The 26,444-nt window shown below is 49.8% G+C and overlaps 2 protein-coding genes across 6 annotated transcripts in view; one reads left to right on the top strand and one right to left on the bottom strand.

Moving 5' to 3' along the window:
• Positions 1-22,040, bottom strand: part of SEPT6 (septin 6) — a 28,984-nt gene extending 6,944 nt beyond the window's left edge. For all 5 annotated transcript variants that reach the window (XM_027898551.1, XM_027898533.1, XM_027898527.1 and 2 more), the window contains exons 1-9: positions 21,964-22,040; positions 16,143-16,257; positions 8,904-9,099; positions 7,574-7,760; positions 7,181-7,342; positions 2,871-2,967; positions 2,445-2,613; positions 1,831-1,963; positions 971-1,161 (exon numbers count right to left, since the gene is read on the bottom strand). In XM_027898551.1, the coding sequence (XP_027754352.1) occupies positions 971-1,161; positions 1,831-1,963; positions 2,445-2,613; positions 2,871-2,967; positions 7,181-7,342; positions 7,574-7,760; positions 8,904-9,099; positions 16,143-16,257; positions 21,964-21,990 (1,277 nt within the window). In that variant the 5' untranslated portion in view covers positions 21,991-22,040. The remainder of the gene's footprint in view (positions 1-970; positions 1,162-1,830; positions 1,964-2,444; positions 2,614-2,870; positions 2,968-7,180; positions 7,343-7,573; positions 7,761-8,903; positions 9,100-16,142; positions 16,258-21,963) is intronic.
• A 1,991-nt stretch (positions 22,041-24,031) lies between these two features.
• SOWAHD (sosondowah ankyrin repeat domain family member D) lies at positions 24,032-25,351 on the top strand. Its single transcript, XM_027898573.1, has one exon. The coding sequence runs from the start codon at positions 24,128-24,130 to the stop codon at positions 25,223-25,225; it is 1,098 nt and encodes a 365-aa protein (XP_027754374.1). The 5' UTR covers positions 24,032-24,127; the 3' UTR covers positions 25,226-25,351.
• Positions 25,352-26,444: the final 1,093 nt, after the last annotated feature.

The raw sequence follows: 26,444 nt of genomic DNA, 5'->3' as shown, positions 1-26,444 counted from the left end.
TCTGGGCATATCCCATATTGTCCAATTTGACAGCACTTTCTCCTCATGTATTTGAGACTGCAAAGTGCAGGCAAGATTTACTCTGGATTTGCCCCAGGGATGTGCAGAGGGGGGATTGTGGCAGTGGTACAAAACCAGACCCTTGTTTGTCTCTGCACCACTCTCTGTAGACACGCCCAGGCGGCACAGTGCTCCATTTTGGGAAATGAACCCCAGTAGGAAGGAGCTGCTCACTGCTGGGAGAACTGGGAGGACTGTTTCACTATCAAGAGCTGGCTGCTCTTGAGCAACTGCAGAGCATTAGGAGCCCAGGCTCCAAATGGACATTGCCCAGATCCCAGGACCCTTCCGAGGGGGTGGATCCTGAAACCCCAGTCCCTGGCACAGGGAACCCCTGCTAAAGCCATGGAGTATCTCCAACTGCTTATGTGGAGGACAAAAAGCTGATTTAGGACTGTAGAAGAGTACTATTGCTAACAAGGTGCTGTAACCTGTCTCCCCATTTTGCAGCCTTACATTTTGCAGATTCTGTAATTCAAGACTTTTCACAGTCCAAGTTTTTTCCCAACCTGAACAAGGAAGACCCTGAGACAGGACATGCTCCTCTCTGTGGGTAGAGGAACATCCCTGCTACCCACACGCTTGCCTTGGCAGCTAGTGTGGTTCCACTTCATTACAAGCACTGACAGACCAGGGGAGGAGCAGGCAATCTAGGGGAATAAAAATAAGTTCATCCTCTCCCATGCTGTCAGCAGGCACTGAGGGAGGTTAGCACTGCTCCCAGCTCTTCAGGATGACAGCTGATGGTTAAACGCTTCCAGCTACTGCTCAGCCTTACTAGGGATTAAATCTGGCTGCAAACCTTCCCCTGATAAGGACTGGCTATGTTGGGAGGGAGATATGAACACCCAGAAAATTAGTAAAGGAGAACCATTACCAAAAAGCAAGTACCACTGGGTTAGCAACTTACTTTTTCCTTTCCTTATCCCTTTTAAGAGTTTGCGATCCTCCAGCCTGCTGAGCCTGAGACTGAAGCAATTCAGCTGCTGTCTTCCTTTGTTTAAATGCATTTACTTCATCATCCAGAGACTTTTTCTTATCCTCTAGCTTCTTTTTTTCATCCTGATGCAATTTCTTCAGACGATCAAACTTTTCATGCAGCTGAAGGGAAAGGAGAGAGGTGAGCAGGACCCAGCACTACCAGATACTCTGTGCACGGGAAAAGAGGAAGATAGAAGGATCCCTTGAGGTCTGAGCCTGCAACTCTCCTTGGTCTCCACATAATTTCTAGCTCCTGAGCTGACAGTGGATAGACAAGAGCAGGGAACAGTCTCCTTCCACAACAACTCACAAACCAGGCAGTGTTCTAGTGAGGCATCATTGTGCACACTAAGAACAGAGGAGAGAGAGAGCATAACTGTAAAAAAATCCCTAATCCATTTCTAGGGGTCTCTCTCTCTCCCTTACTCCTCTTTAAAGGTCAATAAATCAATGGGTTTTTCACAATGTTAAGGAAGTTGTATGGGTATCCTTTTTGCATAACAAGTTTATTCAGGGGCTGCTTCTCTCCTTGGCTTTTGCCACACTGCATCTCTCCAGCAGAATGAAGTCTGTGGCCCTTTCCTGGTGCAGTAAATTGTACACATGAAACACTGTGATTCAGTTGTGTCCTACAGGATGAACACCTGAACGTCCCCGTCCAAGTTAAACCTTAGACTTCTGGATAAGAAAGTCCTAACCCCCACTTTGCAGAAAGTGCTTTGGCAAGTACCTACTTGGGAGTGAATCTATCACTCACAACCATGAAGAGACAAGTACTGCAGTCTTCACCTCTTTTTCCGCCTCCTTCAGCTCTGCTTCTTTCTCCTTGACTCTCTGGACAAACATCTGCCTCATTGCCTCTTCCTTTTTCTGCAGTTCCCCCAGAAACTCATTTCTTTTGGCTTCATAAGTTTCTTGTAAGCTAAAAAGAAAGGAAAGTCCATTGAAAGGATTTGGGACAAACTCTGCTTCCTCTGACCTTCTGAAATCAGGCCCTCGCTGTGAATATTGCTTGAACACAACGCATTTGCTACTCACTCACCCACGGGTGCCTGAGGTCTTTTTTATCCAGTAGTTTCTGGATCTATTGCACTCTTCTGTATGTTGAATGTTGGGCAATTCAAAGAAACCAGCTGGAAATAAACACTAGTTCAGAGGAACGCTGCTGTGTCTCTGCAGCACAGATATTTCTACTCTTATACTTTCAGTCAGTCCTGCCCATGCTCCCCGTGTTTTCACCCTCTCTCACTCAGCCAGTACCTTTGCTGGTATTGATCAGAGCTGGCAGGTTTTCCTGCTGCATTGGTTCTTGCCGCGCTCTCCCAAGGACACACACACACTTACGCACGCGGCACATCCAGCAACGCCTCTCCCAGCCTCTCCTGTCTCCTCCAGGATCTCACCTGAAGGGTTTGCTGTCTGGATCAGTGTCCTTGAAGCCCATCTCTTCCAGTTTGCACCGCCGGTACAGCTCGTAGTGGCGGGTGTGGGTCTGCTCCCGCAGGTCCTCCATGTTCACACGGATCAGCATCTCCCGCAGCTTCACGAAGTCGCAGTGAGCTTCATTCTCCACTGCAAGAAGACATGGTAAGGACTAAGGTGGGGACAGAAACAAAGATCTCTTCACACATTCCCCACTTGTCTCCTTTTCCAACAGGTTTAACAGCCCTTTGGAGCAGAGCAAACTGTCGCTATAGGCCTGACACAAGGATTTAGCAAAGGGTAATTCCCCATGAGATAATAAAGTCCAGCAGGGCCTTCCTCCTTTTATGAGAGCCCACTTGCACACGTCACCATTCATGCCATGAAAATCCCAGGGCTCAACTCACCCTGCACTGTGCCCCAGGGGTACTGACGAGCTTTCATCATTTTGTTTCCTATTTTCAGCTCCTCCGTGCTCCCGATCACTGCAAATGGCAAATGGGCCTGGAACACATTTAATGATACCCACGTTAGTCCCTCTCATACCTGGCTGACCCGCCAGCACACAGAGATTAGCACAGTCACTGAGCAGAACAGTCATTACGCACACGCTAATCTCAGGAAGTCTAGTCACTGGCCACTAGCCCAAGACAAAGGGGGAGTAGGGTGGGTCCTTTTTGGAAACCTTGTTAGTGCTACCACTCTATATCCTCTACCTGGCTGATCTTCCCAGCCACAGGTCTCAGGTGAGATGAGCCAGTCAAGACTGGCCTCAGAATGCCAGCTCGACCAATGTGCTGCGCGGCGCTGACTGCAGTGCTGTCCCGGGGCTGCTGTGGCTGAGGAGAAACATCTGCACAAGCACAGAAGCAGTAAGAGGTCTTGGAGCCTTCTTGGTTTCATCCCCCCTCCACTCCCTTGGCTCACACTGGAGCACAAGACTCCTTGCTCCATCGGATCATGAGATAGAAGTCCATCCTTCACCCCCAGAGAACAGCTCCTTCCTCCCCGCTGGCTTCAGCCCTGGTGAGGAAAGGCCAAATGTGTCCCTGCACAGGGTCAGCCTCCATGGCCATGTGTGCCCCAAGATGAGCTGGGAAGGACTCTGCATTCCCTGGGGCTCACAAGAGAGATTTGCTTTTCAGACATTCAGAAATTTAAACCAGTCATTTCTCAGTAAAGATGGTCTCTCTGAAGAATGCAAAAAGAAAGAGATTTGCCCAGTGCAAGCTCAGCAAAATTGGAAAAGAAACACTCCCAACTCTTATCTAAGCTCTGAAGACCTCACCTTACAGTCCCCTCATTCCCCAGACTCAGGTAGCCAGGCAAACCCCCCACACTGCCATCATACTTTGCTGTATTTTATTGTTGCGCAGCGAGTGAGATTTGTCCACACCTCCACTTGCTCCTGGGAATGCTACTGTGCATTCTGCCAAGCTGCAAAAAAGTCCAGTGCAAAGTTTCAGCACGTTAAAAATAGAGTTCCCAGCAACCTGCACCAAGCCCTTCTGCTGAGTTTTGTGCAGTGACATTTGCTAGAGAGCTTTTAAAGTTCTGGGCAATCAAAAAGGGCCCCACAAAACCAACCACGTGAAAGATCAGTGACCCTGGATTGCCCTCAAGAGCAGGCAAGAGAATTCCACAGGTTGTCTGAAAACCTGGACAAGTTCATGACAGCTGATACAAGCAAAAGATTTCATAGATGACGTTTTCTGCTCTCAGAATGTGGCTCATAGTGTCAAACTGCAAATACAGCAAAACTGCCCAGCAAGCACTCACACAGATGGGTTCTTCCACTTGTATTGCTCGGCCTCCCAGCTCTCACATGGGACACACAGAATCAGTGGGGTTGGTGGTCAGCCTGATGGGGCCATCCAGAGGCTCTGAGGTCTCCTGTGTCACTCTTCATTGCTGAGTTACCTTTGGGACTGGTCTGTACCTGTGTCCAACTGTTGGAAACTTTGAAACTCCCCAGCTGCTAAACCCCACAAGGGCTACAGCCTCCTCTGCAGGTCTACTCAGTGCTATTTCCAGAGGGAAAAACCATCTCAGTTCTGTGTTGCCTGAGATTCCAGGCCAGTCAATCCCCCTCCAGGACACAGGACTAAGCAAATGTTTGCTGTGGCAATGGGATCCCCTCTCCTCCACAGTCTACCAGAGCTGTCCACTTCTCTTCCCATCCTGCCGCTTCTGGGGCAGAGCTTCCAGACCGCCCTGTGGGCTTCTTTGGACTGTCCATGAGGAGCATCCCATGACTGGCTTCTCCCACAGCTGTTAATGCTTTTTGTTCGCTTCATATCCAGGTCTCTGGGAGAGCAAAGTAAGGGGATTTTCCAAGGGACAAAGCGAACAACAGGAGCAAGAGGAGAAGCCTGAGGCAGTGGCAGAACCTCGACCATCAATGGACATGGGAGACACTTCCTCCACAAGCACCAACTGTCCTGTTCCCATATTTGCCAGGGAGAAAGTGCTGGTGATTTCCTTTTTCCGTTAGCAAGGGAGTTCCAGCTCCCACCACGTGGGACAGCTCATACGGCTGCATGTGATCTCATTTAAAAAGCAGGTGCAGGGAGATCATTTTCTTCAGTAATTAGACTAACTAATTCAAAGTGGAAAAGCCAATAGGGAGCTGAAAGAATAGGAGATCTTGTTTTTCTTATTTGATTTTATGTAAGAATAAAATCTAGATGGGAAGAGACCTAAAGAATTTCGGACAGTGTTTTCTCTGAACTGGTATATATATATACTTGGTGGGAAAAAAGTAACTGATCCAGAGAAGTTGATGGTCAGCAAGAAGCACTACTTAATTATGAAAACTGCATTTATAACCTTTCAAAGATGTTGATCTGTAAACAGGCAAAGACAATGAAGCTTTCTGTAGAGGAGTAAAACACAAGGTTAAGGCAACTGATTTAAATCAAAGTTTCCCATTCCTCAATTTTAAACATTATTAAAATTGGCAATTTAACTTGTAAACCTAAATCAACCCATCCTGGCTCTTTTAATGGCCTCAGTCTCTCCTGCCCTGAAGCATAAGCAGATTTGTCTTGTGTTGCTAATAAAATCAGTATTTGAACACAAGTTTTCCAGGCCTACAAAACTGCCTTGATCAGATTCAGATTCTGGCCTGCTTAGTCCCCATAAACATGGTAATTCTGACTGATATGAATTTGGTGGGGGATTAAAGAGCTGATCTCTCTGTGAGCAATTGACACAACCCAAAATGTCTACACTGCCCCAGACAGCAATTCCCTCCCAGGGGTCACATGAATGGCTAAAAGGAAAGATGAGCAGACAAGGGCTAAGGGGGAAGGACTTCTCCCTTTATCATCACACTTCTGGTTCCTTGAGGATGGAGTGATGTTGCATTTTGCTTCCAACAGTAACTCTATTCGAGCACTAAGCACTGAGATACCATCACAAAACCATTCTGACCAGGAAACCACTAATGACATCAGGACAAACTTCCTGTTTCTTTTAGGCCTCTCCAGAACACTCTTTAATATTAGATCAAGAGGTGACACAAAAGCACATCAGGTAAACTTGTACTACACCAACAGCAGTGCAGCAGCTTCCCCTACTTGCTTTCCTGTAAAAAGCCTTTGGGAAAATGGGACCATGGTTGGGATGCACTGCCAGAGGGGCCAAGGGACAGTTTGCTCCCTCTTCAAGGAACCACAGACAGGCACCCACCATGCTGTGCAGGCCAGAGCCAGAATAAGCACCTGCAGACACTTTGAGGCACGTCTGGCCCGAGTTGTGTAATGATTTTCACACACTGCTGGTTAAGCTGTGTAACTCCTTGCCACTAGATTCTGGAAATTGCTGAGAGGCCACCAGGTAATGCATGGGACAGAAATACAGAGAAACTCTTGAGCTGAACAGGGTTAAACACTAGGGGAAGTGAAGCATTGTACACACTCCCTCTCTTCTTGTATACTCCAAAAGTGACCAAAAGCAGAAGAGAAGGGCCACTGGGCTGCCTGGGCCTCTGGTCTCACCCTCGTGTTTTATTTCTCACAACAGCACTTGGATGTAGCTCAAGGGAAGGCACTGCTCTAATCAGCCTCACTGCACTCCCTGTCCACCCATTCTGGCTCAAACAACAGAGTCAAAAGGCCAAACCAGAGCATGACCTAGCTAAGTACCTGGATCGATAATAAAACAGGGCCTCAGTGCAGACAAGAGTCCCAGAGCTGGCCAGGTGAAGGGGCTCTGCTACAAGGACAGCCATAGACAAGAGGAGACATCCACAGAGGCAGGGCTCTGCAGGAAACACCAGCCCAAGAGAGCAGAACTGTTCGGTGAGAAAAACACAGGGTGAGGAGCAGAGGTGCCTGACTGCAGACAGTCTGCCCCTCACACCAGACATTAGTGAAGTAACACTCACTAATTCATAACCCAGGACTGTCCTTGCCCTGCACAGCCAGGCCTCACTGTCTGTCTGGCTTCTTACATGTCCCTCAACAGAAACACATAAGGACAAGGAGGGGGTTAAAAGTCTGTTTTCTGACTAGAAAAGCCCACCAGAGTCAATAGCCTACCACAAGGCTCTGCTAGCCTAGGATGACCCTACAAGGAGGGGATCCCGGTAAAATCCTATTTTTAAGACACAAAATAAAAGGGAGAGTAGATTTAAGAAACACCCCAATATGGGCCACCAACCCCTACACTGACAGTGCTGCTCTGTGAGAGGTGGAAGCACCCAGTCACTTACATTCATTGTCCCATTTATCTCCGCCACCGATTCATCGTCTGTTGGGAACTGGTAGATCTGAACCCCGTTACTGACCAGTTCACTTGTGATTTTAATTTTGAACTTGGTCAGCTCACTCTTGGAAATGGCATCAGATTTGGCAATGATGGGAATGATGTTCACCTAGAAAAGAACAGAGGTACAAAGTAATCGACTTTGCTCCAGGGAGCCTTTCCAAGTCTGCAAAACAACCTTTAAAAAATTATAAGCAATCAATAAATCTACAGGATTTATCTGCCAAGCCAGTCACTTCCACCAGAAGGGCTATTCAAGGTGGGGAAATGCTCCGGAAGAGCAGTGGCCTTTCCACCATGCAAACAGCAAACCTGTCCCGTAAGGGTTAAACGTGCCCACCTTGCTGTCGAGCTTCTTCATCGTTACCAAGTCCAGGGATTTCAGCGAGTGGCCTGTCGGAGCGATGAAGTACAAGCAGGCGTGGATCCGGGTGTCATGGTAGTTGTGCAAGACCCTTCTTATCTTCAGTTCTTCTTGCAAGTAGGCTTCAAACTGAGCATCAATGAACTCAACAATGGGCTTATAGCTGTGGTGAAAGGAAAAAAAATGAAAAAGCTATACATCTCCCAGCCAGAGGGAAAAACAGACAGTGCTCCTTTGCTTGCTTTTAAGAAACAAGATGCTTGTTAGATTTCACTTCCTGAGACCAATTCTCTCCATCTCCCTTCCTCCCCACCTGTAAGAAATTTTACAGTTACACTACTGACATGGAGACGTGGTCCTACATCAGACTCTAGCAGCTTGTTTGTCAAAACACAGGACTGGGATTCAGCAGAGGACAGAGGACACATCATCCTCTCCAGGGAAAGAGGACTCTTGTACTTTGAAACATGAGGGTGAGAGACTTTCTAAAGCAAGGATCATGTAGGCTCATTTGCAGCAGTGTGTAACCTTTGCTTGCATTCAGGGGTTGAATGGATTGCTGCTCTCCAAGCCTCAAGTCCTGCTGGTGGAAGACACAGCTCCATTCAGTACTACCTTTGCCCAGTGCTCTGCGCAGGAAATCCCTGCAGCACCCTTCCAAGGCATCCTGAAATACAGAGCCTTTCAGACTCATAACGTAAAGAACATCAGTGCATCTTAAATACAACTTAAAAATAAAAAAAATCTAGCAGACCCACAACAGCAAATCCCATCAGCAACGTCTCTGTGGAGATGCACCTTGGAGACTGCCTGCTGGAATTGCACATCCCTTAACCCCCACAGTCCAGCTGTGCTGGGATGTGAGCTGCCAGAGATACTTCCCCAGGGTATCTCACTGCACATTTATCGTGCTCCCTTTGGCAACGTGGAGAAGTGGGTATTAAGCCAAGCGGTCACTCGACCACACCAGTGGTTTGGTTGGCAGCTTGTGGTCAGCACAGCCAAAACAAACCCAGATGCCCTGGAGCATTCCACTCTCCCCACAAGATGAATTTGGGCAGAAGGCTGCCAGCACAGCAGATATTACTCTGACAGCACGAGAAAAGCTGTTTTATAGCCAAAGCAGTGCTGACACTCCACAGCCTCTGTCCTCTCTTCTACCTGTCCCATCGCAAGGAGATGACAAGGACAACCCATAAGAAGGAAGCAGGGAAAGTGTACAGTGCAGTCTGGCCCACCTAGGGCACAGGGAGAGACCTTGCATGAAAAACTAGGTCATGATATAGCTTCTCTCCCCCACACTCACCTGTCCTCTTTGTTGATCTGATCCCCAAAGCCCACTGTGCTCACAATAGTCAGTTTGAGGTTGACATTGCTCTCCTGCAGGTCGTAGGTACTGGATTTCAGCTGAACCCCGGGCTGTGAGTGAGAAGCTGGGTCCCCTTCAAACTTGGTGTTGAAAAGGGTGTCCATGAGGGTGGACTTACCAAGGCCAGTTTCCCCTATTGGAAAAAAAGAGAGTTGAAATGTTCAGTTGAATATTAATATGGTTTGGCCTCTCAGCTTCCAAACATTAACAGGGGTGAAATTGTAGCAGATGAAAGCAGATCTCATGCTCCCAAGGGAGCGTCTGGTAAACAGAAAGCCATGAACAATGGGAGGTCTGTATTCTGGGCAAATTACATTTCACAGTCTAATGGCCATTAATATCGTTAGAAAATAGAGATGAAAAGAAAGAGGTGAAAAGGCGAAGGGGAAAGCATCATTCAGATCCTGCATAAATCCACAGCTACACTACAGAAGATGTTGTTTTCATTAAAAAGGAGGGGGGGGGATGATGGGGCTTACTGCCATTTCCAAAAAAAGCTGCTCCAGATCAATATGTGTTTAATAAGCAGCCACAGAAACAGTCTCCTACCGTGCAGAAACCCTGAGAGTTGGTTCTAGTCCTACAGCAAGTTGTACAGTGGGTTTCCTGTACTCACAACAGCTTGAGTTGAGGAATCAGCCTTCTAGACTGGGAGGGGGCATTATCAGTAGTATCTGTTTTCCATATCTTAGGAGCTACACAAGCTATACAATATTCCAAAATCTGCTTTCAAACATTCTGCAGTTCTGCAGCATTGAAGTGTTATTTGGATTCCATATATCAACAGGCAAGTATTTCCCTGTCTGGGAGGAAGAGAGAAATCCCAGAGACCAGTCTTAAATTTGTTTTAGATACATCCCAGGAAGAATAAAACAAATCCCTTTGTGCCCGCATTCCACAGGGCAGCCTCCCTTGCCAGCCTCTGAGAACGGAGCCAGCTCTCCGAGCTCAAAGGATCTGACTTCCTATGCAGTCTGGTTTGTTGCCCTGAGAGGGCTGTTGTGTTCTGGGGAAACAGCAATTTCTGAGCTGCCCAGCTGCTTTTGCAGAAGTTCCAGGAGCCAGCTGAACTCCACCCGCTGAGGGACCACAGGAAGGCTGTGTCTGGCTGCAGCAGCAGCCCCCTCCTTCCCTCAGCCCTCAGTTCCCAACCAAAACAACGTCATCGCTTTCCTACTTTGCTCAGAATAAAAGAGCTTCTTATTTTTGTAAGTTTAGAGCTCTGCAACAGATCCAAACTTGCATGAAATGCCCAATTCAACAAGGGGAAACTCCTCCCCATCCTCACCCATCCAAATCTCCAAGCTTCACCTCTTCAAGCAGACAAATTCCTCTCTTGGCCCCAGAAGGGATTTCTCTCACTCAGGGCTGAACTACAAGATAGGCAGGGCAAAGCAAACATAGAATCATAAAATCATAGAATGGTTTGTGTTGGAAGGGACCTTAAAGATCACCCAGTTCCAGCCCTCAAATCCCCTACTCTGGGAACTGCGCTTCTCTGATTGCCAGGATCACATATCAGATATCGTTCCAGAGGCAGCAAGTTTCATTAACATTTCAAAGTCAGTATACACCCTGAGCTGCAGAGCTGCCTGGGAGCCAGCTGAGAGCCTGTGCTCCATCACCAAGGGATGCCAGATACAGCCAGAACAGCCACCAGTCCAGTTGCTCTTTGCATTAATCCCATTTGCAATCTGAAGGGGGGAAGAGGGAGCTGGTGTGGCTGCAGTCCCTTGTGCATCAGCTGTGCCTACAACACTGCTGACCAGAGCAAGGCAGGGGGAGCCAGCAAAGCACACGGTTACCTCTGTCACTGGAAAAATAAGCAAGTCCTTCATCAGCTTGGAATCTCATTGTCTGGACTTCCCAGGTACCATTTGCCCCCAAAAGGGAGCAGGTGCACAGAGCACAGCAGACCAGAGCATCGCCACAGTTTGGACAGGGATTTTGAGAGTTAACAGCAGACAGGCTGTAGGACCTGCCAGGCCTTTCTCAGGGATTCCAGGAAAACGGCAGCGTAAAAAAAGACAAAAATCTAAACAGCCTGAGAAGGCTGCAGCATTTCCAGAGCCCCTGCCAAGGGATGGGTGGGACAGAGCAGCGAGCTGGCGGCTTGCCTGTGAATGCCAGGAACGCTGGATGGGACACCTCAGGGTTGGGGAGTCCATCAGCCCTGGGGTGTGGGACCATCACCCACACACCAGCCTGCAAAGCCTCCTCCCCACAGCCTGGTAGGCCCTGGAGCAGCCTCAGATCCAGCAGTTTGTGTCCCAAGCCTCCAGGGCTGCAGGACAGGGTGACAGGGGAACAGCAGTGGTGACCAGGGCAGGGAGCTGCTCCCTGCAGCGGATACACAGGTCACGTGCAACCCACACTGGCTTCCAGGCAGACACAACACCCTGTAAATCACCTCTGGTTTCTGCCTCCCTCCTTTTGGGCAAAAGATGTTCATGTGAGGCCAAGACTATTGTTTAAGCACATCCTGAACCTGTTAATCATTACCTACTTTAAATCAACCTAATGTGCTGTTTCCAGCAGGAAGGACTTTAATGTCAGAGGGGCCAGGACAAGTGCCTAAGAGATGTAGGACATGCTTTTTCTACTCTATCTCATGCCACCTACACAGGGCCAGCAAAGGCAACTCTGAATTCAAACACTGGGTTTTTATTTTTGGAAGGGGAAGATCTGAACTGGTAAGTCATTTTTCCATAGGTGGGAGTTGACCATCCAAACACCTACAACTTCCCATTTAAAACACAAAACACCCAGCCACTAATATAGCATGTCAAATCTGCACACCAGGAATTCCACTGAGCCAGAGATACCCCTGTCCCTGAGCTGTGTCACCCCACTGACATGGCACAGCATTAAAGCCTGCCAGGGAAGAGGACAATGGAGAAGAGAGGAAAGACTGTTTCAGCTGAAAGAAACATGATATTAACACTGACAGAGTGACATGAGATGGTAAAAGACTGAAGATGCTAATGAAGTTTTTCATTGTGTAAAATATGAGCAGTGTTACTCTGAAGGCCAAAATGACAGAAGAGAGGATTTCTGAATCTCCTGGGAATTTCTGCCTCACACAGAGGCAACTTTCTGCTGGCTGGAAGATGTGAATGGTGCCAACTGCTACTTGTAAGGACAGGAGTCCAGATGGAACAGATGGCCTGATGAAAAGGACAAAGTGGTGTGTGCTTGTTCCAGCCGACAGCACTGGAATCTTCTCCAAAAAGCAGAAACGATGAATGGGGATTAAGAGGCAGAATTACTGTGAAAAAAGCAGTGGACTGAGTGAGAGGCATCCTTGGCAGGGGGATTATTTCCTGATGTCAGGCTTATGGGCACACATGTGATTTGATCTCCAGAACTGTACTTAGGGGTTATGCAATGAGGCAGTGGTCTGCTGTCCCAAAACAGGGCTGATAAAGGAGGACAGGGCAGAGAGGGTGACCTTTACTGGTAAGAGTTCTGCACCAGGAAGCTCTGACAGCTCCTGAAAAGCTGTAGTGTTGTGCCTTTCATTGTAGGATGGAAGTTTCCTGTTAAGACCGATGATTTTCAGAGACATTAAAAAACAAATAAAAATGGCAACAGACACCACGCCAGGTTCTTGGCACACAGCAGCCCTACAGCAGTGCCCAGAAAGCACCACCCACTCTTAATGCCCACAGCAGGCTGTCAGGCAAGAGTCACTGTGCTGGGCTCCCCACACCTCCTCTCATTCTGAGATGTGCTCCCTGGCCCAACTGCACATGCACACAGAGTCTTCAATGCTCTGTGGAAATGGTTCATCAAATCCCACACTGATGGAGCAGTGGCATCACCTGCAAAACTACAGCTGGGACAAGCTCCCAGCTTCCCAAAAAGAGACAGGTATCTCTGTGGTGAATGAACTTGTGGTGAATGGCTTCTTCCTTCCACAGAAATTTTGGCACCCTAAGCACCCTGCAGCAGTAAGCTGAATTATACACCACAAAAGCTGCACCTGCTTTTTTTGTAGCTGGAGATTTAATTTGCTTTTCCCTAGCATGTGATAAGTGAAACAACAAGCAACTGCTCACCGGCCCCCTTCTCCACATCATTCGGGATTTAAGAGGTCCCAATCATATGATCTTCATTCCACTCTGTGGGAGGACAGAGGAGTCCTTGCAGTATTTCCCTGCTCAAAGGCACGGAACAGCTTTCAGAAGAACACCCTTTCATGAGAGAGCAGCACCTGTCCTTCACAAGATTAACAACCGTGGCTCCTGATATCAAATAGTTCAAGTTTAAAGAAAATGTATACACATGCACAGCCTTTTCATGTGTAAAAATGGGAGCTAATCCAATGTAGCAGGTTTGTTGAGACAAGCCCCGAGGCAGCTCAGCCTGATAAGGGCATCTCTCAAGGAGACAGGAAAAAATAGCTCGTTTCATCTGACAGGTGTACAGAGACACCACACAATTCACCCACTGCAAGGCAAAGGCCGGGCTGTGGAGGCAAGAGGAGCAACGTCAGCTCCCAAAAGATGCTGAAGCACCTGGGAGGACCACCCGTCTCCCACCGTCCATCCCAGGGGACCAGCAGCAAGGGGGCAGGACAGGGCTGAGGAGACAGATGGCTTTTTGGTTGGAGAAACCCTGTTCTCTCCTCAGCTGATTGCACCAGTGACCACAAAAACAGCCACGGGGTAACTTCCAGGCCGTACAGCTCAGTACCCCAGAGAGCTGCCTGCTCTCAGGACAGCAGGGAAACCTGTGCACATCCTTCCCTCCTCCAGCTGGTGAGAGGTCCCACTCATCAGGGGGGTCAATCATTGGAGTGACAGTCCTCAAGCAGTCTTGCTACAGCCCTTGGGAAAAGTGAAGGTATTTCTACTTATAAAATAGCCATTTTTCATTGCACTGGATAGGCCAGTTAGAACAAATTCCCTAAGAGAATAAGGAGAAAAGCCCTGCTTATAACAGGATACTGGTCTAATGCAACTGTAATCTACCCTGGCCAAAACTGAGCAAGTTTACAGTAAAAACTATATATCTTCCTCTTTTATTTCCCTCATCTCACTGAGAAATACAGTCAGCACAGAAAGTCTCAGCCATTAAATACCTCTCCAGCCTTTGCACCGAACTAAGAGGCAACTCACAATTTATCACAGAAGCTTTGGGAAGAAAATGGTTGTGCTGAGGAATAAAAGATCAGAGAAACCATCCACAACCCCCAGCTTCTTATGAAAGGTTTTCTCATTTATTCTATCTTTGGCTTTATTCTCAAAGGGGAGACAGCTTTCAGCATGAGAAGAGCTAAAAATTGCTCCACTCTGGACGTGCTGCTGAGAGTCATTTTTGATGCTTTCCTTGGCTTCTCCACCAGGAGCTGGAGGATCAGTGGCTCAGATCCAATATGACGCACAGTAAAACTGCCATTGAATTTTTCCTCCAACAGATGCCACACACATCTGAAAAATGGGGGTCCTTTCTGTCATGCTTTTAGTGGCCTGTCTATGGGATCAGTTCATCTATTTCTTTTGTTTGCTCCAATCCTCATTTTTTTCCCTCTTCTTTCAATTTTTCACCCCAAACTCCTGCTGCACAAGTGAGATCCAACAGAATAAATGATATATGAACTCTGGGAACTTTGGGGTTTTTTTCTCCAGGATGTTTAAGAGTTTAACTCTGTTTCCACAAGTTAACAGAGGCACCAGACAACTCCTAAAAAACACTTTAAAGCCTGGCCTCTTCAACTCTAGATTCGTGGATCTTTTCCTAATCAAGTTTATTAAATTTTTTCATAAAGCTTCTTTATTTCAGGATTGACTGTGTTATTACTATTCATAAAAGACTGACATTAATAACTAATGCACATTGATCTTGCTGTGTCCTTGTTATTCAGATCGACAAGGGATCAATGTATTCCATTTCTGTCCTCCAAAGAGAAAAGCAGAGGCATTCAACTCCTCTCCACACATCAAAGTGAACATATAACCACATGAGGCACTCCCTGCTACACCCAGAACTCGTAGAAAAAAACCCTGCAGCTTGGCAAGTGGAAAAGGAAACTCTTCAAGGCTTCAGTCTTGGGGCCAGGAGTTTCACTAGGTCATATCACATTCACGCACCGTGGAAATCACCAGCGACTCAGCCTGACAGTGACCTCCATTTGTCAGCAAAGTTTATCATCTCACAGGAATGCCACTGTACAGAAAATTTTCTTCTCAGCTCCATTTAACAGGGCTCAGCTTCCCTCTCCTCGCTCCACTACTCTCGTTTCAGACTTAACCCTGTCCTGTGCAAACACCATGAGCTGCACCTCTCATGGGAGGGGACAGAAAAGCTCTGTGTGCATGCAGAGCTGACCACCAGCTGAGTACCCAGGAGGTATCCACAGCTGCTTCTCTTCCCTCTGTCACACCAGGCACAGCTGGGATCATCTGCAGACTCATATCAGGGCTTACCCTGAGCAGCCATGGCCATACAATAACCCCCTGCTCCACAGAGCCAGGGGACCAGCATCAGTAAAGCAATCAGACAATTATTAATTCTCTGTTATTAATTTCCTTATCCACACTGCCAAACTACTCTATCAAAGCCATATAGGGTTTTTACTTCTGCCTCCAAGGAGGGACTATTTGGGATCCTAACCCTGGGGAAGACCTGTGAGATGGGATGCAGGGGTAGCCACCAAGTCCTGCTACAGTGCCAGGCCCCAGCTGTGATCCACACATGGCATCTTGGATAATCGTCTGACCAGTTAAGGCTTGGCTAGACACAATTTTAATTCAAGTATGCACAGAAGGGAAGAGAAAAAAATAGCTTTTAGTGATTTAAGAGGAGACGACTACTATTGTGTTAAAATAATTATAATAATAATTCAATACCTAGCCAAACAAGACCTCAGAACAAAGTACTCTGGCATGAGTACCTATTTTCTTTTAAAAATGTGAAATTCAAACATACTAGGAAAATAAAGATCATAATAACAGCCTGTGATTTTAGGCATTTTATTTCACTGCTTGGTAGAGAGCCATACTGCAGAACACCAGCGGGGATTTCCCAGAGCACCAGTAAATCTTGTTACTGAAAATAGAACAGTTGGGGAAATTTAAATCAAAGCTACCTTGTTAACGCTGTCACCGACAAGCTACATCCAGCTGCAGAGAACTTTTCAGCAAGAGAACTTCCCAAAATGGAAATACTCACCCACACACAGGATGTTGAAACAAAACCCATGATTAACTGACTTATTAACCAGCTGGTCAGGCAAACTGTCAAATCCTACGTGTCCAGAGAGCGGGACAGTACGACAGCCTTCACCCTGAAACACAATGAAATAGTTGTGTCATTTTCAAGCAGAATAATGCTCTGTCTATTCTCTAAGACCTCCCAAGTAGAATCAACTGCACAGTCCAAGCAGATTTGCAGGGATGCTGTCAATCATGTCAGCGTGCTTCCCTCGTCCCCAAAACAAATCCAGGCGGCACAAATAGCACGTTTCATTTGCCACACATCTGAAGGTAGCCCTGTCAGAAAAATACTAAACTGTGCAAAAACACATACCCAAACACAGCTGCTGAAATAAAGAGGCAGTAAAACACTTGTTTCTTGAGAAAATACGTAGAAACTCAAGTCTCACACCCAGCAGACCCACTTGCTTCTGGAGGGGGGCAGAAATCTCCACCTGGCCATTGCACACAGGCCTGTGTAGGCCAAGGCACTCGAAGTTCCAACCCTGCCCAGCAAACAGCAATAAACCACATGCAGGAGGTTCAGCCTCAGAAATGGCATCATCCAAAACAGAGAGAATGGAGCTACACCCACATTATTTGTGTGTACTGGAAAGTTGCCCTCCTGCAGCCCCAAAAAAAGTATTTGCCTCTCTGAAGAAAGGGCTCTTCTTAATAACGTATTTTAGTGTCAAAACCAGAAAATTCCCCTCTGGCTTTCCAGTAACATCATAAGTCTGCAAGAAATACTGCAGCCAAAAGGCAATAGTTTACAGGGTGTAATTTTTAACTTGTTCTTTCAGAATCATGCTTTCACGTATCTTGAAAGACTGTAGGGGCAGGCATACTGGTTTTCCCTCTTCTGCTAATGGCACTGGAATTTTAAGATGGGAAAACATCCCCAAGGAGTGCATTTACTACAGCAGCCTGTCAGTATCATTACTTGCCTTGTTACTGTTTTGCTCTTGTGGGTTTGTTGGTTGTTTTTTTTTCAGATATGAGGCTCCAAATACACTTCAACCATTAACCATATTTACCAGTCTGTGATGTGTAAACATGTTTCCCCTTAGCCATATTTTGTGTATTAGCCTGACTCTTCCTGACAAGATGTTCACCAAATATGGTGCTTTATTAATTCCTGAGCACCTTCCCTCCTAACGACATGTTCATGAGGAAGGCGCTCGAGTTCCCCAGCAGATTCTGGATTTGCCTTGAGGATGCAGCTCCAAGTCCAGCAATGCACAAACAGCTAAGGCAGAAGAAAGGGAGGCTGTCAGGTACGCAGATTTTTGTGACAACACACTCAAACTCTCTTAGACTGCTGTCACCAAAACAAAACCCAGCACCGGGGTATCCTATGGCAGTGTTGGATCTGCAGCAAAAGCACCACAGTCCTGGTGAAGAACAGATGGGGGGACAGAGTCCATGAAGGCGCGAGAGAGAACCACAGGCACACTGCTCCTGGGGAAGGAGAAATATCAAGTGTATTTTTAATACTCAGCCTTAAAACTGCACCATTGGAAGACTGCTTGAACACTACTCTCCCCAGGAAGCGTGGGCAGGAGTGTAGGCTCTCATTAAGAACAAATCTTCCCCTCATCCCTAAATATAAGTGTGATCCAGATGGAACAAAATAAACGGTAGAAGTTAAGCCATGCTGGGCTGAGAGGAGGCATTTACCATCGCACAGAATTCAGCCTGCAAGTCATTTCCTGCAGCTTCTTTTTCTAGTCACCTGTGGTTTTATAATGCAGTTAAACCACACTTCACGTCTGCTACAGGCCAGGAAACAAGTACTATGAAATCTGATTTCCAGTCACAGCAGCTGAGCCTTCACGTTAAGTACACAACCATGTGCTACTCTGGCTAAAAATCTAAAACTTCCTTGGCCAAGGCATCAAGAGATAAGATGCAACGGGAAAAAAATAAGTAAAAATGTTTTAAGGTCAAACAAACATCAGAAAGTTGTCAGCAATTACCAAACCTGCGGAGAGAAAATAAACATTTTCTATCTGATCCACCAAGAAACTGTGCAAGTCACCAGACTTCAGGCACCAAGTCTCTGTACCCAGAATGCTGCTATATATAAAGACCATCATCATAAACAACATATGAACACAATGATTAGTCATCCTGGATGTATGTTAAATGTGGAGTTGGATCACCTTGTTCAACACTGAAGGAGAATACATTAAGCTTATAAGCTTTTTGCTGGTGAAGTGTTCAAGAGCTGTGTTCCATTACTTATCTTTGAAAACAAGGTTTCAGATCAAATTTAAAACATATTCAGAGGTACCAACAAGGTAAGTAAGGCTTAACTGTTGTATGTGTGAAGGCTTTTTCCACAAGCATCAGTGAGTGCTGGATGGCTGAGTCCTTCCATACTCTCTGTGTTAACGTTACCAGCTTCTTGGAACGAAGGCAAAGATGGAATCTCTGGAAAGCCAGTGTGAACACTGGCACCACACCAAGATACCAGATGCCTTTTTTTCCCCCATATACACAGAGTGACCCGCTCCAGGATAGAATGGGCTGTTGTTGCTCGGGAGGAAGCAAAGCATGTTTGTCACAAACAAGATTAAAAGAACAAAAAGAGCAACACACTCTCTTGCTGCATCACTGGGGTACTACAGAGTGAAAGTAAGGAGCGGTCACTTGGAGAGGTTACTTGACTTTTTGCCTGTCTTTCAAGGATTTACACAACCTTTTGTCAGTGTTTCTCCATGCCACAGAAACCACCACTGCCAACTCTGATTCTTACAGAGCACTATCAGAAATATATGAAAAATACAAAGATGCTATTATGAATGACCCCAAGCCTGAAAGCATGGCACGTTAAATATTAGTTTACATAAAACTGGCGAGATTTGGACTCCGGGTGTTTGAATCACTCCAGGGTCCTTGGGATGAAGAAATGATTAAAGGAAAATCTTGCTGAATGCCTGTCTGTGCCTTGATCTACTTTACACAACAAGTAGGTACAGCACTGTCACCTCCCAGCGTCCTCAAAGCCCTGAGAGGCCGTTTCCTCTTTGCAGAGATAAAGCGGAGCACGGTCCCTGAGACACTCAGTGGTGCTGCCATTGCAAATGTCAACGATGCATATCCAGAACTATTTCTGATGGCCTGGAATGATGAGAAAGGACACAACGGCAAAGGAAAAGCCTCCACTTGGTGATATTCAAGCAGAGGACAGCAAATAAAGAACGTTACAGCTCTGAACCCAAGGGACCAATATCCAAACAAGGCCCGCACAGCATGAAACTGCTCCCAAAGGCTGCATCTAATTGAGAACATTGTTTCTGTTCAGGACACTGACAGCTGACATTCAGTACTTCTGACACAATTTCCCATCTCTTCCCAAACGACAATCAATTAAAATACTGAGGCCATGGAGACTCCCTTTGAAGGATTTCCAAACTGCTGCAACAAACGCAACAGCACCATCCCACAACAAAACCAAACCAAGCAACACTCACAGAGCTCCAGCACTGCTGACAGCGCTCACAGCAGCCACCCCCCTGCCCCTCTGCTGCCCTGTAATGCTGAGACCTGGGGGCTTAACCCCCAAACCCGAGACAACTCTTGCACAAGAGGTCACATCACAAAGCAACTGAACTGAGGTTTCCACACCACAGTTTTCCATGTCAGAACAACATCAGATCCCTTCTCCTGACCTAGGCATTATGGCATCCACTTGCATTTGGCTCTAATTAAACAGCAAATTAGAGCAACACTTGGACAAATTACTTCTCACTTGTACAAGTAATTCTCTCACGCAACAAGGGAATTACCCAGCAGACAGTGTAAATTTCCTCCACAAGACGAATGTAAAGCAAGAAAGTAAAGTCTAGATAAAGACTTTTTATTTCTTTTCCTTGCTCAGCTAACAACAAATCAAGCAGAATATAAAAGAAAAAAAAAACAGAAAAGTGAGAGGGAAATAGTTTTGAATCAGCCACCGCAGAAAGCAAGAAACGTCTCACCAAAGCTCCTGACCATCGACCACCCTCTTCAGACGCACTGCATCACCCAGCCACTGAATATGCACAGTCAGGTGCTTCCAAAATCTCACATTCTGACAACTCTTAAGATTACACTTCCTTATGCCCCTGCCAAAAGGCTGCAGAAACACCAATGCAGTTTGGACACGTTCCCAGAAGTCTCCTCCAGCAACTAAAAAATACATATCACTATCAGCAGTCATAATGGTTTTTCTGACCCCTGCAAGAGATTGAGAGTTGGACACCGCCTGGCAAGCCAGTCCTCTGCACACATCCTCCCCCCATGGGCAACAGGGTGGACACATTCGCTGCGGTCTCAGCATTTAAATCCTGCACCCTCTGCACCAGCAGAGGACAGGAGAAGGGACTCAGCCTGGTGGTGACAGGGCCCCACTGTCTGCCCAGGGAGGAGGGCTTTTCACTGACCATCTCCACAATAAATGAGGGTTTGATGGAGGGTTTGCTGGGGCAGAGGTTGGGTAGTGATCCCAACTGCCCCACAAACCCAGACCTCACATGTTTAACCCTGCTGGCACACTCAGAGCCCTCTGCACCACCTGGACAGTACAGCTGACTGCTCCACAAACCACGGCCACGACCGGATGCCCAAGACCTTGGCTGACAAGTCATCTGTCTGAATAAAGACGTGCAATTTGCAGTACATTAATTTCAAGCCTGTCTCACAGCCAGCTTTCCCTTTTGCCTCCAAAAGAGAGGCTGTGCCATATTATAAATCCTGCCAGGCCACGAGCAGATGTCTGAACTCCTGTACATTATCTTAGGAAAGTCTAACGCTCAATTGCTTTTAAAAGACAGAGGAGCAAGTGAGTCACTTTACATACCTTGGCAGTCACATACAAGGCAATGGGTATGTCCAGGAAGAAATAACATCACAAACTGGCAAGGAATGGCTACATTTACCCGTTCAACAAGACTGGGTCCATGCTAAAACCTACTGCTTTGAAGCCGAAATGGCAAGCATTCATCTCAAGTATTATTTCTGTACTAACACACGGACATCAAAGTTGGAAGCCCATCAAATCACAGACAAAACGCTTCCGCATGCAAACGCGTTACAGATGCCTTCTTAGCATTTCTCTAATACACGCGAAGGTGGCTCGGCTCCCTCTCCTCCTCCTGTCTCCTGCGGAGATAATTCTCCGCAGGCACATAGAGACCTTGTGCCGGCCCGGGTGGACACGTCGGGGGGACCCTCGGGGTCAGAGCAGCGGGGACACGGCGCTGCCGTTCGGCTCCCGCAGCTCCTCCGGCACACGGTGCCGGCCCGGCCACCTCCCCGCACCGCCACTGCCGAGCACGGGGCGATGTTCCTCTGGGAGCGCAGCATCCCTCGAGAGACCGGGACGCCACCGCCGCGCCCCGGCCGGCGAGGGGCCCCCATCCCGGGCGGGGGAGCGGGGCGAGGCCTCCCCAGCGCTGCAGCTCGACCAGCGCCGGGCCCGGCTCCGGGGGCACCGGCCGGGAGGGACCCCCGGCCCATCCCGGTGCGGGAGGGGAAGCCCGGGCCGGGCTGCAGCGGGGGGACCCCAACGCCCCCTACCCCGGGTAACCCCCACACCCCTCGGGGCAGCCCCCAAACCCCGACCCTCCGGGAGCCGCCGCCGCGGACGGCCCCAGGCCGGTGTCCCCGCAGCCCGCGCCCCCCTCCGCCCCGGCTCGCCGCCCCGGCCGTGCCCGACTGTCCCTCCCGCCGCCCCGGCGCTGCCCGGCTCCGGTCCCCCCGCCCCGGCGCCGCCCGGGCCCCGCGATGAGGCGGCCCCGCGCCCCCCGCACCTGCCGCGCCACCTCGGCCGCCGCCATCGCTGCGCGCCCGCCGCACGTCCCGCCCCGGCCTGCGGGCGGCTCCGGGCGCGCCCACCGCGGCACCGCGCGGGGGGGCCCGGCCGCGGCCCCGCGCCCGCCCCGCCCCGCACTCCGCCCCGCCCCGCCCGGCCCCGCCGCCCCAGCCCTGCTCGGGCCTGTCGGGACCGTCGCTTCCGCCGCCGCCGCGCTCCGGGAGGTGCGGGGCCGCCGGTCCTCCCCCTGAGACCGCCCGCGATGGTGCAGCCCGGGCTGCGGGAGGGGTGGGCGGAGGGTCTGGGGCGGTGGCTCCGAGCGGGGCCGGGCGGAGCCCCGGACAGCGGGTACCGAGCCCCGGACAGCGGGTACCGAGCCCCGGACAGCGGGTCTCCGGTCCCTGCCAGCCCCGCGGGATGTCCGCCTGCCCTGCGCCCCCTCCGGTAGCACGGGCCGTGCAGCCCCGAGGCTGGACCGGGGTTCGCGGTTTGGGTCTGTTCGCGTTCCCGGTCGGAGCACCCGGCGCCCTTGCCCTGAGAGCTGCCGGACGGTTCAGGCTCGCCGGGCACCTCCCGGTGGCACCACAGTCCTTCCCGGCCCCTCTCGGCCTGAAGGTGCAGCCTCAGCTCCCTCAGCTGCTTGAGCACATCTGCTCCTTCCTGGGGGGGTGTCGTTGCTGCCGCCTGGGTTTCCCTTCATTTGGTGCCAGCACAAGCATCAAAAAAGGCTGAGAGGGAACTCGGACCCCATCCAAAGCAAGTCACTTCCTCAGCCCCTGGGACCCCCGAGTAAAGTCCCCAGGGTTGGAACCTGCGTTTTGTCCTGGTCAGAGCTCACCAGTGCATCCAGTCCCTAATGCAGGTATGGCCTGGGTAGCCCTAAATGGGAGCTTTGCTGTGCACCTCATTCCCCAAGAGCAGCACCTTGTTTTCCTCAGCTGCCACCCAAGTGTTTTCAACTCTTCCCCAGGATCCCACAGTTGTGTGCCTCAAGTTCTCTGAGCCCACAGAAGCTACTTACAGCCAGTGATAAATCCAGGCAGCACCAGAAAGGGAGCAAGGGGACAATTACGTTTTCACCACCAGTTGTTTGGGCTTTGAGACTACGCCAGCTCCTCACACATCCCAGAAAAACTGGTTTAAGTGGCTGGAGAAAGGCAAAGGTCCTTGAGGGCAGACGACCAGCCCAGAGCAAGTCAGAGCAAGGGAAATTAGGAAGGTTCAAAAAAAAAAGGGCTGTTGTGGCTCTTCATTGCCTGACCAGCCACAAAACCATCCAGTGACAGTTCAGCCATGGGTGTCAGAGGAGTCATGGATTAGAGAAAGGTCTTGGGAGAAACATGAATGGGGGGGGCTGGGCTTTTGAGGTGAGGAATTTGTCCTAATTTCTAAAAAAAATTAGGATACAGACTACTGGTGGCTGCAGCTGCCACCACCACCATGCTGGAAAGTGAAACACAGCAAGAGAGGAAGGCAAAATGCCTCTGGGATGAAACATCATGTGGCAAGGGACCCAAAACACTGTCCCAGGGTGGGTGTCCCTTACAGCACAGAGACTCACCAGCTGCTGGGAATACGGCCCCTTGGGGCAGTAACCTGGGTCTTCCTGAGCACAGCATTAAGGAGAAGCATTGCAATCGTGGGGGGCAATTTTGGGAGGGACTGTAAGACAGGTGCCTCAGCAAGGCAACCTTGGGGCACCACTGGGGCCAGAGGAAGCATTCCTGGGATCAGTGTCACAGATTTACACAGGCCAGACCCTGTAACAGGGTCTGACCTGGAGCCCCACTGAGAACGCAAAGTCTAAGTGAACGGACTACTTCAGGTGCTGATGGTGAGACACCGGTGCTAAACGAGACTGCTCAAAGAGGAGAACACAGTTCATCAAATTTTTTCTATAACACCAGCACTGGGCTGTCCAGGACCCACCCGCCTCCACCTGCCCCCGTGGTCCCACACACTCCCCACACAGCCACCTGCTCTCCCTCTGTGACACCACAGCCGAGTGGGGCCGGGAGTGCAGACAGCCCACGGCTGAGGCCGTGCCCGTCGCCTGCGGCAGCCACAGACACAGCGTGGCCAAAGGTCGCCTGCACCACCCGGCAGCGCTGGGATCGCCGCCATGCCCTCCCGCCACGCAGAATCGGTTCCTCCTCTGCATAATGCCGGGGAGGAAGCGTGGGGTGAGAGCTGGGGAGCATGAGCTGTGCCCTCCTGGGGATCAGGCTGCCGGCCAGCCCCGGGGAGACACCGCCATGGCCCGGCAGGAGCAGAGCGTGGCACAGCAGAAGGTAGCTGGCACCGGCCGGAGGTTCTCCTTCCTGGAAGCTGCCCAGCCCCAAGCAGGGAGCCGAGCCCGAAGTTCCCAGCTCCGGTCAGCCACCCTGGGGAGCAGGGACAGTTTCTATACACTGCAGAAGACGGACACCAACAAAAGCATCAACTGGAGCAGGTACAGCCTGGGCAGCTGGGGTAGGACTGCAGGCAGGTTCTCTATCAGTCCTGGCAGTACCCGGAGGAAGGAGCTGAAGGAAATCCTCCTACAGACCAACAGCCCTGGCAGCACCTTGCGGTTTACCACGACTCAAAAGCCATCCAACAGCAGCAGTCTCCTTGCAGGGCTGCACCAAGAGCAGAAGCCCGAGCAGAGTCCTGACCTGGTGCCCCTGGTCCTTGATCCCCTGGAGCACGCATGGCTGCTGACGGTGGCTGAGGGCGATGCCGAAAGCATCATCAAGCTGCTGGACTTGGATCCCAGCCTGCTGACCAGGAGAGACTTTGTGACAGGCTTCACCGCTCTCCACTGGCTTGCGAAGCATGGGCACCATGAGAGCCTCATCCAGGTTGTCTCCCATGCCCAGAAGAAAGGCTACCCTGTCAACGTGAACATCCCCACAGCCAGCGGTGGGCTCACCCCCTTGCACCTGGCTGCCTTGCAGGGACATGAGGTGCTCATCAAAGTGCTGGTGGGAGCTTATGGGGCAGACACCAGCTGTAGGGACCACAATGGGCGCAAGGCTTGGCAGTACCTGAGGGCAGACACCTCCAGGGACCTGAAGGAGCTGGCAGGGGCCTTGGAAGAGGACTTGGTCCAGCTGCACTCTCACAACACCAACAACAACTGTAAGTCATCCAGGGAGGCTGGGGCAGGGCAGGACTCTGTGGACTCTAGGGCTGATGGGAAAGCCCAGCGCTCCTGGGGCCTGTCAGCTCTCCGAGGTGTTGTTAGACAGGCATTTGCTTTCTTCCAAGAGCACTGAAGCTCCTCTGTCCCCATTCACCTGTAAAACCATGCTGAATAGCAGCCAGAACAGCCTGAAGGGAGTTGGGAGCTTGGGTTCTTGAAACCCTGGCCAAGTGAGGATTAAACCACGGTACCTCAGCCACCTTGGATCTCGTGTGGTCTTCGGGGCTGGTGTGAGCGTGTGTGGAGCACCATGGCCATCGGGAGCACAGCCTTGGGACAGCCCTTCCAAAAAACTGCCTGTTGGCAGAGGGGCTTTTGCCCATGCCCACGCTGATGGGGACTCCTTGCTGCAACCCAGCAGTCCCATGGCAGGGGCTCACATGTCAGCTCTGCTGTGGGGAGCTGCTTCTCCAACACCCCATGATGCTGACTGACCATGTGTGGATCCCGTGCTGGGGCTGTGGGTGGATGTTTGAGCTGCCTGTCCCAGGCTGCTGGCAGACTCTATGCGTGCCTGTAGGTAGGTCACACAGAAACTCAGCAACTTGGTTCTCCTTCCTGTAAAATGAAATGCCTGAGATGCTCAGCCCCATTGGGGATGGGGGCCAGAGCAGAGGAGGCAGCAATAACACCAGTGGGGTGGCATGGGGTGGCTTCTGGAGTTCAGGAGCAACTCTGGAAAGATGATTCATTGCTCAATACCATGGAAAAGGTATGTGAAGGCTGTGAAATCATCTTTATTGCTACTTAGGTCATGCTCAAAAATGAAACTCTGATAAACATCCCTGCAGCAGCAAAATGCCGTGTGTATGTACTGGTCACTGCATTAAAAGAGCAAAGCCTCTGCTCGCCTCTTTGTGTTTTGTTCACCCAATGGAGCTCTGCCCATATGATTTCAATCTGCTTTTTACATTCTTGAAGGCGAGGGCTGCTTAAAAATACCTTCAGAAAAACAATGTCCCCTTCCTCTTTTTCATCAGCACGAGACCATTCCTGCCTCCTTAAATAGCAGTCCCATTTGAGCAAGCGCCTCTCAGACAGGAACCGGGGAGTTTCTGTTCCCCTCACAGAGCAACAGCCCTTGCAGACACACCTCATTTGGGAGGGGAGTTGTGGTTTCTTTCCAGCTGCCTTTCTGGGGGTCTGCAGGGGTGGCTGAAGGACTTGAAATGATCTGGCCTGGCTGCACAGATAAATCTTCATCTTGATGCAGAAAGATACACACGTAACTTCCTCTGGGGAACTCGAGCCTGTGGGTTTAACAGACCCTGAGCCAGCCCCAATTATGGATT

Source organism: Empidonax traillii, unplaced genomic scaffold, assembly GCF_003031625.1.
Source record: "Empidonax traillii isolate 1590-97213 ecotype Southwest subspecies unplaced genomic scaffold, ASM303162v1 scaffold20:size5563877, whole genome shotgun sequence".
NCBI classification, from domain to species: Eukaryota; Metazoa; Chordata; class Aves; order Passeriformes; family Tyrannidae; genus Empidonax; species Empidonax traillii.
The sequence above is the reverse complement of the archived record's forward strand: the minus strand, read 5'-3'. Positions and strand labels throughout refer to the sequence as shown.